This window comes from Trachypithecus francoisi, unplaced genomic scaffold, assembly GCF_009764315.1.
Source record: "Trachypithecus francoisi isolate TF-2019V2 unplaced genomic scaffold, Tfra_2.0 Lachesis_group4, whole genome shotgun sequence".
NCBI classification, from domain to species: Eukaryota; Metazoa; Chordata; class Mammalia; order Primates; family Cercopithecidae; genus Trachypithecus; species Trachypithecus francoisi.
In genome coordinates, this window is record NW_022681469.1 from 34,248,609 (window position 1) to 34,263,646 (window position 15,038).

At 33.7% G+C, this 15,038-nt stretch overlaps 1 protein-coding gene across 5 annotated transcripts in view; it reads left to right on the forward strand.

Annotated features, from left to right (window-relative positions):
- POT1 (protection of telomeres 1) overlaps positions 1 to 15,038 on the forward strand; it is a 114,623-nt gene that overhangs the window by 86,812 nt on the left and 12,773 nt on the right. For all 5 annotated transcript variants that reach the window (XM_033192042.1, XM_033192038.1, XM_033192040.1 and 2 more), the window contains 4 exons: positions 3,213 to 3,269; positions 7,044 to 7,200; positions 8,832 to 9,037; positions 14,515 to 14,650. In XM_033192042.1, coding sequence (XP_033047933.1) covers positions 3,213 to 3,269; positions 7,044 to 7,200; positions 8,832 to 9,037; positions 14,515 to 14,650 — 556 coding nt within the window. The remainder of the gene's footprint in view (positions 1 to 3,212; positions 3,270 to 7,043; positions 7,201 to 8,831; positions 9,038 to 14,514; positions 14,651 to 15,038) is intronic.

Below are 15,038 nucleotides of genomic sequence, written 5' to 3' on the forward strand. Positions count from 1 at the left end.
CCTTATTTTAAAATGCTAACACCTTCGTGATAACATTGTGGCCTAGTATATGATTACTTGAACTACCATGAGGAAACCGATTTAGTTCAAATGACAATCACTTAGAGACAATATAATTTGTAATTATAGTTTTCACAATCTCTTTTTCCTTTTAGAATTATTCTTTCATTAGTTTTAAAGTACACTGTAATAGGTGTTATAATATCTAGTTGAATGGCTTTCACTATGCCTTTATTCCCTACTCCCTGAGGTAAGATTTAACAGTTTACTGTGATTCCTTCAATCACTTCATCTTTATACAAACATATATACCTATATATAAACAATATGACTCTTCTCTTTTTCTTAAATTTTTACCAAAATGAAATCACACTATAATAAATAGTTGCTTTCTTCAACAATATATTATAGATATTTTTTTCTGGGCTAATTCATATTACTCAAATTCATTATAGTTGCATAACAGTAATGTTACACGTTTTTCATTTTTCATTTAATAGACGTTGAGATCATTACCAGTTTTTTGCTGTTATAAATAATACTTTAATAAACATCCTTGAATATACGTACTTCATGTTTGTACTTCTCCACAACAAACTCCTAAAAGTGAGGTTGATATATCTAAGGGTATGCATGTCTTTTAATAGATGCTGCCCGATTATTTACCAAAGGTCATAGGAATTTATTTCCAAGTAGCAGTATAGAAGAATGTACTTTCCTCACACCTTCACAGTATTGGAAGTTAACATTATATGTAATTTTTGACAGTTCAGCAGTTGAAACGCATTTTCTTACTTAATTTTCCTGACTACTTGGAAACTTGAAAATCTTATTATATATTTACGAACGTTTTTAATTCCCTCTTCCTCAGATTATTTGCTCTTACCCTTTATCTGATTTTCTGTTGAATTATATTTTTGTCAGTTTGTGGGCAACCATGTATGTTTTACACATTTTCTTATTTGACTACTTTTATGGTTTCTGCCATTGTTTCCGTCTCATGTTGTAATGGCCAATATTAATTACTAAATTAGATTTATTGAAATTATACCATGCCAGCTTGAGATGTTCATTCAAGTCCTCTTGACTTGGATTTTTATACCACTTATTAGCAATACTGAGGATATGTTTGTGTGTAATGCTTTATAAAATAAATTATAAAAACATAATGTACTGTTATGTATAATAGAGTGTAAGCTAAAGTGATTACAAAATACAGATTTTTTAAATCTTAAATTCTTTTTAGAAAGCATTTTGTAACCTTAATGCTATGACTACTACTTTTGCTTTCTTGTTAGAGTAAAGTCCTATTTTTGATGTTCATTTGATCATTCTATTAAATTTCATAAGTTTACTATTTTATCCATCTCCCCTTTTATTTCCTCTACACTGTATTTTTTCAACATAATAAAGACTTTCGTACATGGTAGAGTTAAAACAGTTGTACAATGAATACTCAAATACCTACCAGCTAGACTCTCCAATAACTATTTTACTTTGTTTGCTCCATCACATGTGCATTTATTTCTATATGCCTCTTTTTTTTTTTTTCTTTTGAGATGAAATCTTGCTTTGTCCTCCATGCTGGAGGTCAGTGGCACGATCTCGGCTCACTGCAGCCTCTGCCTCCTGAGTTCAAGCTTCTCCTGCCTTAGCCTCCCAAGTAGCTGGGATAACAGGTGCCTGCCACCATGCCCAGCTAATTTTTGTATTTTTAGTAGAGAAGGTTTCACCATGTTGGCCAGGCTGGTCTCGAACTCCTGACCTTAGGCAATCCACCCGCCTCAGCCTCCCAAAGTGCTGGGATTACAGGTGTGAGCCACCGTGCCTGGCTTATATGCCTCTTCATTCATTAATTTATGTTTTTTACACATTTCAAAGTAAGTTGCAGACATAAGGACATTTTCTAAACACCGTGGCATGAACATAATTAGCTAGAGTTGAGTAGTTATTTAGAGTTTTTTGTTTTTGAGGTAAAATTAGCAGTGAAATGGACAACTTTCCATTTTATGAACCACTCCATGAGTTTTGACTAAAACATAAACGTGTAACCTAAATCCCTCTAGATTTGCAGTTCTAGAGCTTTGAAAAAATTGAATCATATGTATCCTTTTTGTACAAACTATATGTTTTTGAGATTTAATCACATTGTTGCATATATCACTAGTTTGTTTCCTTTTTAATGCCACATGATATGTGGTAGACATTTTTTCTTTAGATAGGAATTTCTAGTTGTTATGGCATTATTTGTTTCCTTTTTCCTGTTAAATGACTTCAATGTCTTTGTCAAAAGTCAAGCGAGTATAAATGTGGGCTTATGTCTAGTCTTCCCATTCAATGCTTACTAGTATAGTGTGAAGTATGCATTTTCCCCATACTAAATTTTCGATTATTGCATCACCTTTTGCATTCTCCTTGTATTGCTTTGCTGCTTTAGTAAAAAAATCCAAATACAATGTAAATATGGGTTTATTTCCAGGCTCTCTATTTAATTTAATTCAGTTGATCTATTTTTCCCTCATGCCAGTACCATGTTGTCTTAAATTACTGTAAGTTTATAGTAAGTCTTGAAGTTATGTACATTGTTCTCCAACTTTGTTCTTATTTTATAAAATGTTATTTAATATTCTAGATTGTCTGCACTTCCACATAAGTGATAGCATCTGCTTTGCAATTTCTACAGTAAAGCCTCTGCTATTTATTTGTTGTTGTTGTTTTGAGGCAGAGTCTTGTTCTCTTGCCCAGGCTGGAGTGCAGTGGCATAATCTGAGCTCACTGCATCCTTCACCTCCTGGGTTCAAGCGATTCTCATGCCTCAGCCTCCTGAGTAGCTGGGATTACAGGCATCTGCATGGCACTTGGCTAATTTCTGTATTTATAGTAGAGAAGGGATTTCACCATGTTGACCAGGCTGGTCTCTAACGCCTGACCTCAAGTGATCCACCCACCTCAGTCTCCCGAAGTGTTGGGATTATAGGTGTGAGCCACTGTGCCCACCCCAGTCTCTGCTATTTTGAAAGGATTATACTGAATCTACAGATTAATTTGGAGAGAATTGATATCTTAATATTGAGCCTTTTAAATCATGAATGTGACATATCTCACTATTCATTTATATTTTCTTCAGTTTCTCTCAGCAACGCTGTCCATTGTTTTCAGTTCTATGTTGAAGTTGTAATGGGCTTAATTCTTTTGCCTTTTCCTTTTTGTAGGCTCTGGATCAGTATCATTGTATGAGGTAGAAAGATGTCAACAACTATCTGCTACAAGTAAGACCATGTATCGTTTTTGATATGGGCACAGTAGTGAGCGTAATAAAGTCTGCCTCTACACTTACCAACTAATCCATTTCTTTCTAATAGTAGAACACATATCCTTTAAAGCTAAAATATGTCCGTATTTAACTTTCTTCTTCTACCGTGTCCCATTGGCACAAAACGGAACCCATAAAGATACGAGTCTTTACATTGCGTATTTTAAGTCATATATCTCTAACAGACTTAATGTTTAAAACAGATATATATTTTAAGCATTAAATACATGATGTATTTTAAGTCATGTATCTCTGTTAGGGTTACATGACTTAAAATATGCAATGTAAAGACACGTATCTTTAAACTGTTACATGAAGAGTTATCCTGTCACAGGATGCATTAAACAGTACTGTAAAGGAGCTCCTTGCAATATGCCTCAAAATTTTAATTTAATGTTAGTAATGATAGTGTGTCTATCAAGTACTTCCTCCTTTTGTTACATCAGCTAATACAATTTTCAGAAAAATATTTTTAAGCACAAATTTATTAAATTTTAATTTCTCAAAGTGGAGGAAGAAGATACAAATACGAATGGGAAAAGGATTGATGAATGCTTTTAACGTTGTGTTGTAATTGGAGGTGCCATTATGTACTCATGTTTTCCTAGGTAAATACAGAAATAGATGTAGCTATGTATATGTATGATACATATATATTCACATACATACACTTTCATTTATATTATAAGGGTGTGTGTGTGTGTGTGTGTGTATGTGTCAGTATGAATGTGTGTTCATATATACCGTATCTCTCTCTCCATGAAAAGGCATAGAGGCAACAGCACTCCAGTTGCCATAAGCAAACCTAGTGCACAGATCTTGGTTTATAAATAATATTTCTCAAGGAGCTCTTGGTGAAACAGCAGATTTCAGAACTAGAACAAGGGAATTACAAAATTAGTATGGAGTAACCTTGTAGTACTAGAAAGTAAGGAGGTTCTCAGTTAATGATGAAACTGGTCAAATGGCTTAGGATAGAACATGTCTAATCTGGGAACATTTGAGCATGAAAACAAATAGGATTAATACTAATTGAGTAAAGCAGGAATGCATGAGCCCATGTTGATGATGATAAAGGAATAATAAAATATATGAGGTTAAGTGGAAATATCTTTCTTAAAGTAAATATCTTTCTTAAAGTAAAATAACAAATATGAAAGGGATGATGAAATTAAAAAAAAAGTCACCATTTTGTAACCATGGTAGTCATTGTTGAGTTAGTTATGAATCTGTGGATTCTAAACTATCAAGATATATGAAGAAAAATAAGATATTTACATTTTCTCTAGTATATACTCAAGGGGGAAACGGTAAGTTTTTAGTAGAGAAGTGATTGGATACCACCTTTACCAGCTGAATAAAGTTTAGGTCTACAATAATAGAAACACTCACTTTGTATGCCCCTTGATGTGATGCACTGAGAAACACACAGTATCACGTATGCATTATTCCTGCCAAAAATGCATAAGCTAAACCTGAGCCTGAAGAAGAACCAGACACACCCAATTTGGTGTTATTCTGCAGAGTAAATAGCTGTGCAAATATATCAGTGTCGTGAAAGATAAAAACTGAGGATTTATTTTACATTAAAGAAGTCTAAAGAGACATGAGAATTAAATGTAATATATGGTCCAGAATTGGATCTTAGACTTGAAAACAAAATAAATGCTACGAAGAACATTTTGAGGACAGTTGTAGAAATTTGAGTAATGTTTGTTAATTTGATTATAGTAATAAATCAGTTAAATGTTCTGATGTTGAAAATTACCTGTAATTGGCCAGGCGCCGTGGCTCAAGCCTGTAATCCCAGCACTTTGGGAGGCCGAGACGGGCGGATCACGAGGTCAGGAAATCGAGACCATCCTGGCTAACACAGTGAAACCCCATCTCTACTAAAAAATACAAAAAAAAAAAAAAACTAACCGGGCGTGGTGGCGGGCGCCTGTAGTCCCAGCTACTCGGGAGGCTGAGGCAGGAGAATGGCGTAAACCCGGGAGGCGGAGCTTGCAGTGAGCTGAGATCCGGCCACTGCACTCCAGCCTGGGCGACAGAGCGAGACTCCGTCTCAAAAAAAAAAAAAAGAAAGAAAATTACCTGTAATTATGTCAATAAAATGTCTTCTTTTCAAATACATACTGGAGGATTTAGAGAAAAGGAGACATAATGTCTGGTAGTTATTCTCAAATGATTCAATAATATTTACATGTTGAGAGACAGATAAAGACAGACACGGTGACAACGATAAATGTGCAAAAATGTTAACAATTGGTGAAGATTATACAGAAGGTCTTTGTATTGTTTTTACAATTTTCCTTAAGTTTGAAAGCATTTTAAAATGAAAAGTTAAAAACTTTAGGTTAAAATATGAGTTTGAAGCAATTGCTCTTATCACTGTGTAGCAATTTACACTAAATTGATCAGGTCTGCCAATGGTCTTTTTAAAACAATCGCCAACCAGGCGCGGTGACTCACGCCTGTAATCCCAGCACTTTGGGAGGCCCAGGCGTGCAGATCACCCGAGAATGGGAGTTCGAGGCCAACCTGACCAACATGGAGAAACCCTGTCTCTACTAGAAGTACAAAAATTAGCTGGGCGTGGTGGCGCATGCCTGTAATCCCAGTTACTTAGGAGGCTGAGGCAGGAGACTCACTTGAACCCGGGAGATAGAGGTTGTGGTGAGCAGAGATCACACCATTGCACTCCAGCCTGGACAACAAGAGCGAAACTCCATCTCCAAAAAAAAAAAAAAAATCGCCACCACAACAAAATGTTCCACTGTAAACTCTTGGCCATTTGCTCCTTGAAGGAAAACTAATTCAACAAGAATTTCACTGAATTAAAGCTGAAAGGAATTGTCTTTGCCATTGAGGTTAATAAGATTTGTACATCATTTTCATTTTCTAAAACACATGAAAGTGTTAAGCTACAATGTATAGCAAGCTGTTGCCTTAAGCTAAGGGTCACCAGGAATTTTATACTTTTTTCCAGTAAAAACTGATCACTACAATCCCAGGCCATCTTTCCACAAGTAGCTGAGGAGACCTATTGTACCTATTTCCCAGACAATTGCTCCTAATGCTTTTGTCTGACTTTTTTTTCCAGTTTGATTCAACTTCCTCTTCCTTTTCCTCTCCCTCCTGCTCCACTGTCTCCTTCCAACTTCCCAGACTTCCTCTTCTCTTGTCCACTATTATGCCACTCCCGTGACAGTTATATCACCCTTAATGTCCTTTTCTATTCTTAATCTGATTTTATAAGTGATGGTTCCGTAAAAAGTAACTAATTTGAAACATCCAAGAGCCTGCAAATAATATTTAGCAAGTGTTTGTTTAGTTACATTCTTTTGTGGCAGACACCAGTTAGAACTTAAACGGTTGCCTAGCATATTATTTTCTTAGCTAAATAAACCTTGCTTTTTTTTTGTTAGCCAGATTTCCATTAGTCCCATATAAAAATACTTTTTTGAATGCTTACTAGGCAATTAAGTTATTTCTTCCCCCAAATTATCCAGCGTTTATTTAGTACACATTTATTGAGTGCCTAGTGTGCCTGGCACTATGCTAGCGGGCCCTGGATATACATCAGGAAATAAAGATATAACCCTTGCTTTCATGGAGTGACACTTAATAGATCTTAATTAGATTTTATGGTATATATTTGGTTCAGAAGGATGCATGTCATAAATATGATACTTGTTATTCTGATTTAATATATAAAAATTCTTTACAGTACTTACAGATCATCAATATTTGGAGAGGACACCACTGTGTGCAATTTTGAAACAAAAAGCTCCTCAACAATATCGCATCCGAGCAAAACTGAGGTCATATAAGCCCAGAAGACTATTTCAGTCTGTTAAACTTCATTGCCCTAAATGTCATTTACTGTGAGTATTTTCCATAATAAAACAAATGTGTTTTCAAATTATTTGTGTATATATGTACACATATGTATAATTTTGTGTCTTAGGAATAAGTAAATTGTTAATATATTTTGCAAGAATGGTAAATTTTTTAGGTAAAATGCTAAATTCTTAGAGAATAAATTATTCTGATAGTAATAAAAGTGGGTGCTATTTTCAGATCTAAAATTCAGCTTAGTCACTCCGATAAAGGCAAATGAGAAATAATAATGATTAATATATTTGGACAGACTCATTTGTCACAGAAGTATCTTCTTAAATACAAACCTTTATTAACTGAAATTTTTGGAAAGAGTTGTGATTACTTGAAATATCTAATTAAGTGATACAGAGAGCCTTGTTGGTAAACTTCTGTCCTACTTAATAACTAGAATATAATAAATATAATTTAAATTTTCTTTAGTAATTGAGAATTTCTCAGTGCCTTTACTTTGAACATCAGTGATTATATAAATATGGAATAAATGTATATAACTGTTTTGTAATCCTTTCACTATGTAATCAGCTTGAGACATATTCTGAAAATCATTTTTAAAAGCTCCTCATCTTTTTGCAATTTGCCTATTTTTCCTCTGAATATCTAAGATGATGTTTTGGAAAATATAGATAATTGATGGCTGTATGCATTTGGATGCCATAAATTGAGTTTTCACTAAAATATGCTACAATGTGTGTATATATATATATATGTACATCGCCATGTATTTATGTGCTTATAAATTGTGAGTATCAGTGTTCATTTATATACATATATTTTCCCCTCCAAAATTTGAGTATAATGCTGTTTGAGGAAATTTTTTATTTTAAAATCTCTTTAAATAAAATGTGAGGGAACGGTTTTTACCCATTTAAGCTTGAAATGGTGATTGGAATTAAAATGTATATATAAGGATTTTAGGTAATTCTTCAAGTATTATCAAATTTTGGTTTATTGAATTTTGTAAAATCATACAGCTTTGTAAAATAAAACCACTCTCTGCAATCATTTTTTAAACAAATAAGGACATTATCTCAGAAATTAACAGAAACTAAAGTTACACAGTTAATTAGCAACAGAACCATAATAAAACCATACACCTTTTGATTCCAAATGATGCCATTTTTGCTACATGATACTTAACCATATGACTTCTCAAAATTATTAATTATTAAACAGAATTGGAAATATTATTAGTTTAGAAGTGCCCTTTTCCCTAAGTGTGGTAAGTGGATATTTAACTGGAGTGAAGACAGGGGGCCACTGTATTTTTTTTCTCCTACTGGGAAATTTAGCATTCCTTACGGAGGAGAAAAAAATTGATACTAGAAATAATTATAAGTGACTTTATATCACAAAACCAGGCGTGGAAATCACTGGTAATTAATGTAATTATGATTGGGATATACTTACCCACAAAATACCAAATATTTATCGATTGAATAAAAGTTATTTGTTCTGCAAAGTGAATTGTCTCCATAATTTAGATAATTTAAGAAAAAGTAACTGACTCATCTGCATATAAGAATGATACTTTTTAATTTGATTACTTGTTAAATTGAAATCTTCAAGCTTATACCAAAATTGATTTTTGTCATTTCATTGTCAATAATTTTAGGCAAGAAGTTCCACATGAGGGTGATTTGGATATAATTTTGCAGGATGGTGCAACTAAAACTCCAGATGTCAAACTTCAAAATACAGCGTTATACGATTCAAAAATCTGGACCACTAAAAATCAAAAAGGACGAAAAGTAGCAGTTCATTTTGTGAAAAATGATGGTATTCTCCCACTTTCAAATGAATGTCTACTTTTGATAGAAGGTAAGATGTTTAAGTCACTGTTTTGTTAGAATACTCTTTTTCCATGTTTTTCCTAATTAATTATTGTTTAATATATTTTACAGACAACCTAGAACATATAAAGTAAAAATAGTGTTTAAATTTTACAAAATTGAATATATATGTTAACTGGATTCAAATATATATATGCACACGTACATAAATTTATCTTAATTACATTTGAAATTGTACTTCAGACTCAAGTGTTAACATTTAACTATATTGTTGGATTGCATTTTATTTTGTCAATGCTAACATGACTGTCTAGTTAAGTAATACTAAAAGGCTGATTGCTTATGTACCGTCCTCATTTTATTGGCCTCTGGATGTCACTGTTGTTTCATAGAAATAGAGTAAAAGTCATCTATTGTATCAAAATCAAAGAAGAGACCATTGAAACAAGTAAAGATAACTTGACAAGTTTTAAATGAAATTTGTCATGTTTGTTTTTTCATTTTGTCTAATTTTTATCTAATTTATCTAAAATATGTACTGTAAATTTTTTCTCATGGCAAGTTTAGAGTTTTTCTTAAGGCTTTTCTTCCCTTGTAACCTTTTCATTATTTTTCTTAAGGCTTTCCTTCCCTTGTAACCTTTTGTAATAGAAGAAAAATACCTTCTTTAATTTGCATTAGAGTAATATTTAGCTTTATTTTTAATAAATGAGGGAATTCTGTGTAAATTATAGACTTTGAGTGATTGTGTGTCAGTATAGGTTCATTTTTAACAAATGTGCCACTCTGGTGGAGGATGTTGATACTGGAGGAGGCTAGCGTGTATGGTAGCAGGGGATATGGAAAATCTCTATACCTTCCTCTTAATTTTGCTGTGAACCTGAAACTGCTCCTTAAAAAAAAAATGAAGTCTTAAAAACAAAACCTAGAATGTACAACACCGAGAGTGAATCCTAATATAGACTGGACTTTGAGTGATAATGGGTTTGTTAGTAATGTAAACTGTGGACTTTGAGTGATAATAGTTTGTTACTAATGTAAACTGTGGACTTTGAGTGATAATGGTTTGTTAGTAATGTAAAGAGTGGACTTTGAGTGATAATGGTTTGTTAAAATAGGTTTCTTGATTGACTAAATTTACCACTCTGGTGCAAGATGTCGATAATGGGGAAGAGGCTAGGAGACATAGGGAAACTTTGTACCTTTTGCTTAATTTTGCTGTGAACCTAAAACTTCTTTTTAAAAAGGCTTATTTTTTTAAAAAATGAGGATGTATGTAAAAGCACTTTGAAATGTAAAAGGAATATAAGCAATATGAGCTATTTTTATTTTATATTTCTAAGTATTATAACCTGAGCCAAGGACTAGGATCTTACTGAAGTATGGCACTATTCTGGTTAGGAAGTAACAAAATCAAAAACTGACCTGGACTTAGAGATGAACCAAAGAAAACGATATAAATACAAAGTCATTCTTAGACTTTAAGCACCTGCAGTAGCATTCACTGATATTCATGCCAAGTTAATGCAGTTGACTCTATTTTATTGTGACCATAGTTTACATTAGGGTTCACTCGTTTTGCTTTACAGTTCTTTATGCTTTGACAAATGCAGAATACCATGTACCCACCATAAGAGTCTCATACAAAACAGTATCAGTTAATTTCTGTAAAAGGTGTAAGATCTGTATCCAGATTTTTTTTTGCATGCAGATGTCCAGTTTTCCAGTACCATTTGTTAAAAAGACTGTTCCTTCGCCATTGAATTACCTGTGCTTCTTTGTCAAACCGGTTTATTTTTGTGAATTTGTTTCTGTGTTCTCTGTTCTGTTCACACCATTGTTATTTCTAAAGCTATACAGTAATTCTTGAAATTGTGTAGTGCTGGTCCTGCAACTTTCTTCTTTGTCTTCCATATTGTGTTGGCTATTGTAAATCTTTTGCATTTCCATATAAACTTTATAAGCTGTTTGTCAATATCAAAAAATAACTTGCTGGGATTTTTATTAAGATTGCCAGCTAGGCGCGGTGGCTCACTCCGGTAATCCTAGCACTTTGGGAGGCCGAGGCAGGCAGATCACCTGAGGTTGGGAGTTCGAGACCAGCCCGACCAACATGGAGAAATCCCATCTCTACGAAAAATACAAAATTAGTCCGGCATGGTGGCGCATACTTGTAATCTCAACTACTCAGGAGGCTGAGGCAGTAGAATAGCTTGAACCCAGGAGGCGGAGGTTGCCGTGAGCCGAGATCGCGCTGTTGCACTCCAGCCTGAGCAACAAGAGCGAAACTTCATCTCAAAAAAAAAAAAAAAAAAAAAAAGATTGCCATATATCTATAAGTCAAGCTGGAGAGGGAGAACTAACATCTTCATATTATTGACAATGAACATGGACTATCTGTGTAGATCTTCTTAGATCTCTTTAACTAGGGTTTTATAGTTTTACTCAGATAAATCTTGTAAATCCAACAATATATAGATCACATTTTGTTAGCTTTATACCTAAGTATTTTCTTTTTTGGTGCTGATTATCTAATGTTAAATTCAAACTCCGATTATTTATTGCTTATGTATAGTTAAGCAATTGATTTTTTTTTTTTAATCTTCTATCCTCTACCGTTACTATAATTGCTTATTATTTCAGGAATTTTTTTGTTGTGATTTCCTGTAAACAAAGACAGTTTATCTCTTCCTTCCTAGTGTGTATACCTTTTGTTTCCTTTTCTTATTGCATTAGATAGGGCTTCCAGTACAATATTGAATAGGAGCAATGCGAGGGAATGTTCTTGCTTTTATCTCAGTCTTAGGTGGAAAGTGTCACCATTAAATGTGATTTTAGCTGTAGCTATTTTATCGATGTTCTTTGTCAAGTTGAAGAAGCTCCCCAATATTCCTAGTTTGCTGAGAATTTTTATTATTAATAATGTTGAATTTTATCAAGTGCTTTTCTATTGCATCTATTAATATGATCATATAATTTTTCTTCTTTAGCCTATTAATGTGATAAATGACATTAATTGATTTTGAGGTGTTTAACCAGCCCTGCATACCTAAAATGAATCTCATTTGGTCATGGTGAATAATTATTTTCTTTTTTGATTCAATTTGTAAATACTTTTTGAGTATTTTTGTATGTGTTTTCATAAGAGAAGTTGATCTATAGGTTTTCGTTCTTGTAATGTATTTGGTTATCTGTTAGAATATTGCTGGGCTCATAAGAATTAGGAAACATCCCCTCTACTTCCATTTTCCGGAATGCATAGTAGAGAATTGGTATCATTTCCGTGTTTGGGTAGACTTATCTATTGAAACAATCTGAGCTTGGTGACTTTTTTCAAGATCATTATTATTGATTTAATTTCTCTATAGACATAGACCTATTCAGATGATATATTTCTCCTTGTGTGAATTTTGATAGATTATGCCTTTCAAGAAATGGAACCATTTTATCTAAGGTGTCAAACTTGTGGGTATAGAATTGTTTACAGTATTTATTATTAACATTATATTTTAAACTGCATAATATTTAACTTCCTCTGAAACATAATTTGTATGGAACTCTAATGTCACCAAATCATTTTATTAAAATATTTATTATTACCTATAATTTACTGAATATACTATGTGTCAGGCACTGTACTGCCTACTTTAGTATTTTATCTTTAACTCTCATAACAATCTTCTGTAAGCTAGATGTATCCCCTTTTTAAACAGGTGAGGAAACTGAGACCAAGAGAAAAAGGTTGAAGTACTCAAAGTTAAAGACCTAGTAAATGTCACAAAAAAATTCACACTTAGGCCTTTCTGTCTCCATAGTCCATGTTAAATATTTCTACTGATTGCAAATAAATTGCTCTCAGTTAGGATGTCTCCAGATACAAACCTTGAGAAACCTAATATGCACATATATACATGCAAATGTCTTTCTTTGTACTTATTCATTTGTTTAGCACATGTTTATTGAATGCCTACTGTGTGCCAGACACTGATGTAGGCATTAGTGATAATGTAGCAAACACAACAAAGTATTTCCTTTCATGGACTTTATCTTAAGAGGAAATCACTAAAATATTGATAATAATAGTCACTCATGGCTCTAAGTGCTTTACAAATATTAACTCATTTAATCTTTATAATGACCTTACAGAGTAACATTATTCTCAGTTTTACAAATGGGAAAACTGTTATACTAGAGTTTAAGTAACTTGACCAAGGTTGTCCAGCTTATGTGCCAGAGCCAAACTCGTGTGAATGGACAGTGTGAATGACTAGATGAGCTCTCACCAGATTCTTTGAAATAGTATTTTTGGGGAGGAACTCAGAGAGAAAAGAGTTCTCTTTGTCTATGAGAGCTGCGAATAGATGAATGGTCACCTATTGCAGTTTTGAACAGTAGGCAGGAGTTTCTTTAGCAGGGCTAGGTATCCGTCTCCAGAAGATAGACTAACTTTTGGACTGTGCAACTTTTAAGTAGCATGCTTAGGGAATCTTGTTTGCAGTTTTTAAGCATGCATAATGAGGGTTTCTATCTAACTGCAATATGACATAGCAGAACTGTAGCTTCCAGTAACCAAGAGCTTGGGGGAAGGAGGATGGGAACAGGACAAGTTAAAATGCCACAGAGCTCAACCATTCTTGCCAAAATTCAGCCCTTTTTCTGGAGCAAACACTCCTTGGATTGTTGAAGGCCTCTGGTAATTTCCAGAGTTCTAAAAAAGGTTTTACAGTTTTTGCCGATATTCTTAACTGCTGTTACTGTCAAGTGTGTCTTTGGATGTCCTCACTCTGCTATGCCAGAAGTGCTTCTCCTTTATAATTGAATGTTGACATTACAAATTCTACCCAAATTTTAGGAAATACACAGAGGTATTTTTTTAAATCCTATTCATTTTGCCTGGAGAGAGGAAGCATTATAAGCTAAGTAAAAAGGACACTGCTTTCTAATAATGGCATGCCACTAGGCAATACTTCTCCGCCTGCTTGGTCATTTGAATGCTTCCTCTGTCATAGAATTAAGTGTGATAATTTTCCCAGGAAAAATGAACAGATTTTATATGTGAATTCATATTACATGAACCACTCATATCTATATTTAAATGGAATATTGACCAGAAAATTGAGATTTAAACTCTAAATTTGCCCAGATATTAATTAGTATATAGCAAATTAGTGAGAATCTGATCATAACCTGGCCTTTAGCTTACATTCCCTCTTTTGGTTATTTGAACCAAGGTGTTCCTGGCATAAAGAGCAATTTGTTTAAATTTAAGAAATTAGTTAAAATTTCGCAAGCTTTATATTTTACCCAAGCATTTTTGTGGATTGATTTTTTTAATCAGTATATAGGATTGTACATTTACAAATTAATATTTTTCACATACATTTATTGTCTTTTTCTGTCGATTCCTTTAGTCTTTTATTATACCTCACATGTTGTTTAATAGGACTGTACATTTGTCTACATTTTATTTGCACTACTTGAAGGATTTATTTATTCTCTTAAAAGGAGGTACACTCGGTGAAATTTGCAAACTCTCGAACAAGTTTAATAGTGTAATTCCTGTGAGATCTGGCCACGAAGACCTGGAACTTTTGGACCTTTCAGCACCATTTCTTATACAAGGAACAGTACATCACTACGGGTATGTTTTTTGTTTTGTTTTGTTTTGTTTATTATACTTTTAAGTTCTGGGATCATGTACAGAACATGCAGGTTTGTTACATAGATATATACGTGCCATGGTGGTTTGCTGCACCCATCAACCCGTCACCTACATTAGGCATTTCTCCTAATGCTATCCTTCCCCTAGCCTCCCACCCCATGACAGGCCCTGGTGTGTGAGGTTCCCCTCCCTGTCTCCATGTGTTCTCACTGTTAAACTCCCACTTATGAGTGAGAATATGTGGTATTTGGTTTTCTGTTCTTGTGTTAGTTTGCTGAGAATGATGGTTTCCGGCTTCATCCATATGCCTGACAAGGACATGAACTCATCTTTTTTTTTTGGCTGCATAGTATTTCATGGTATATAT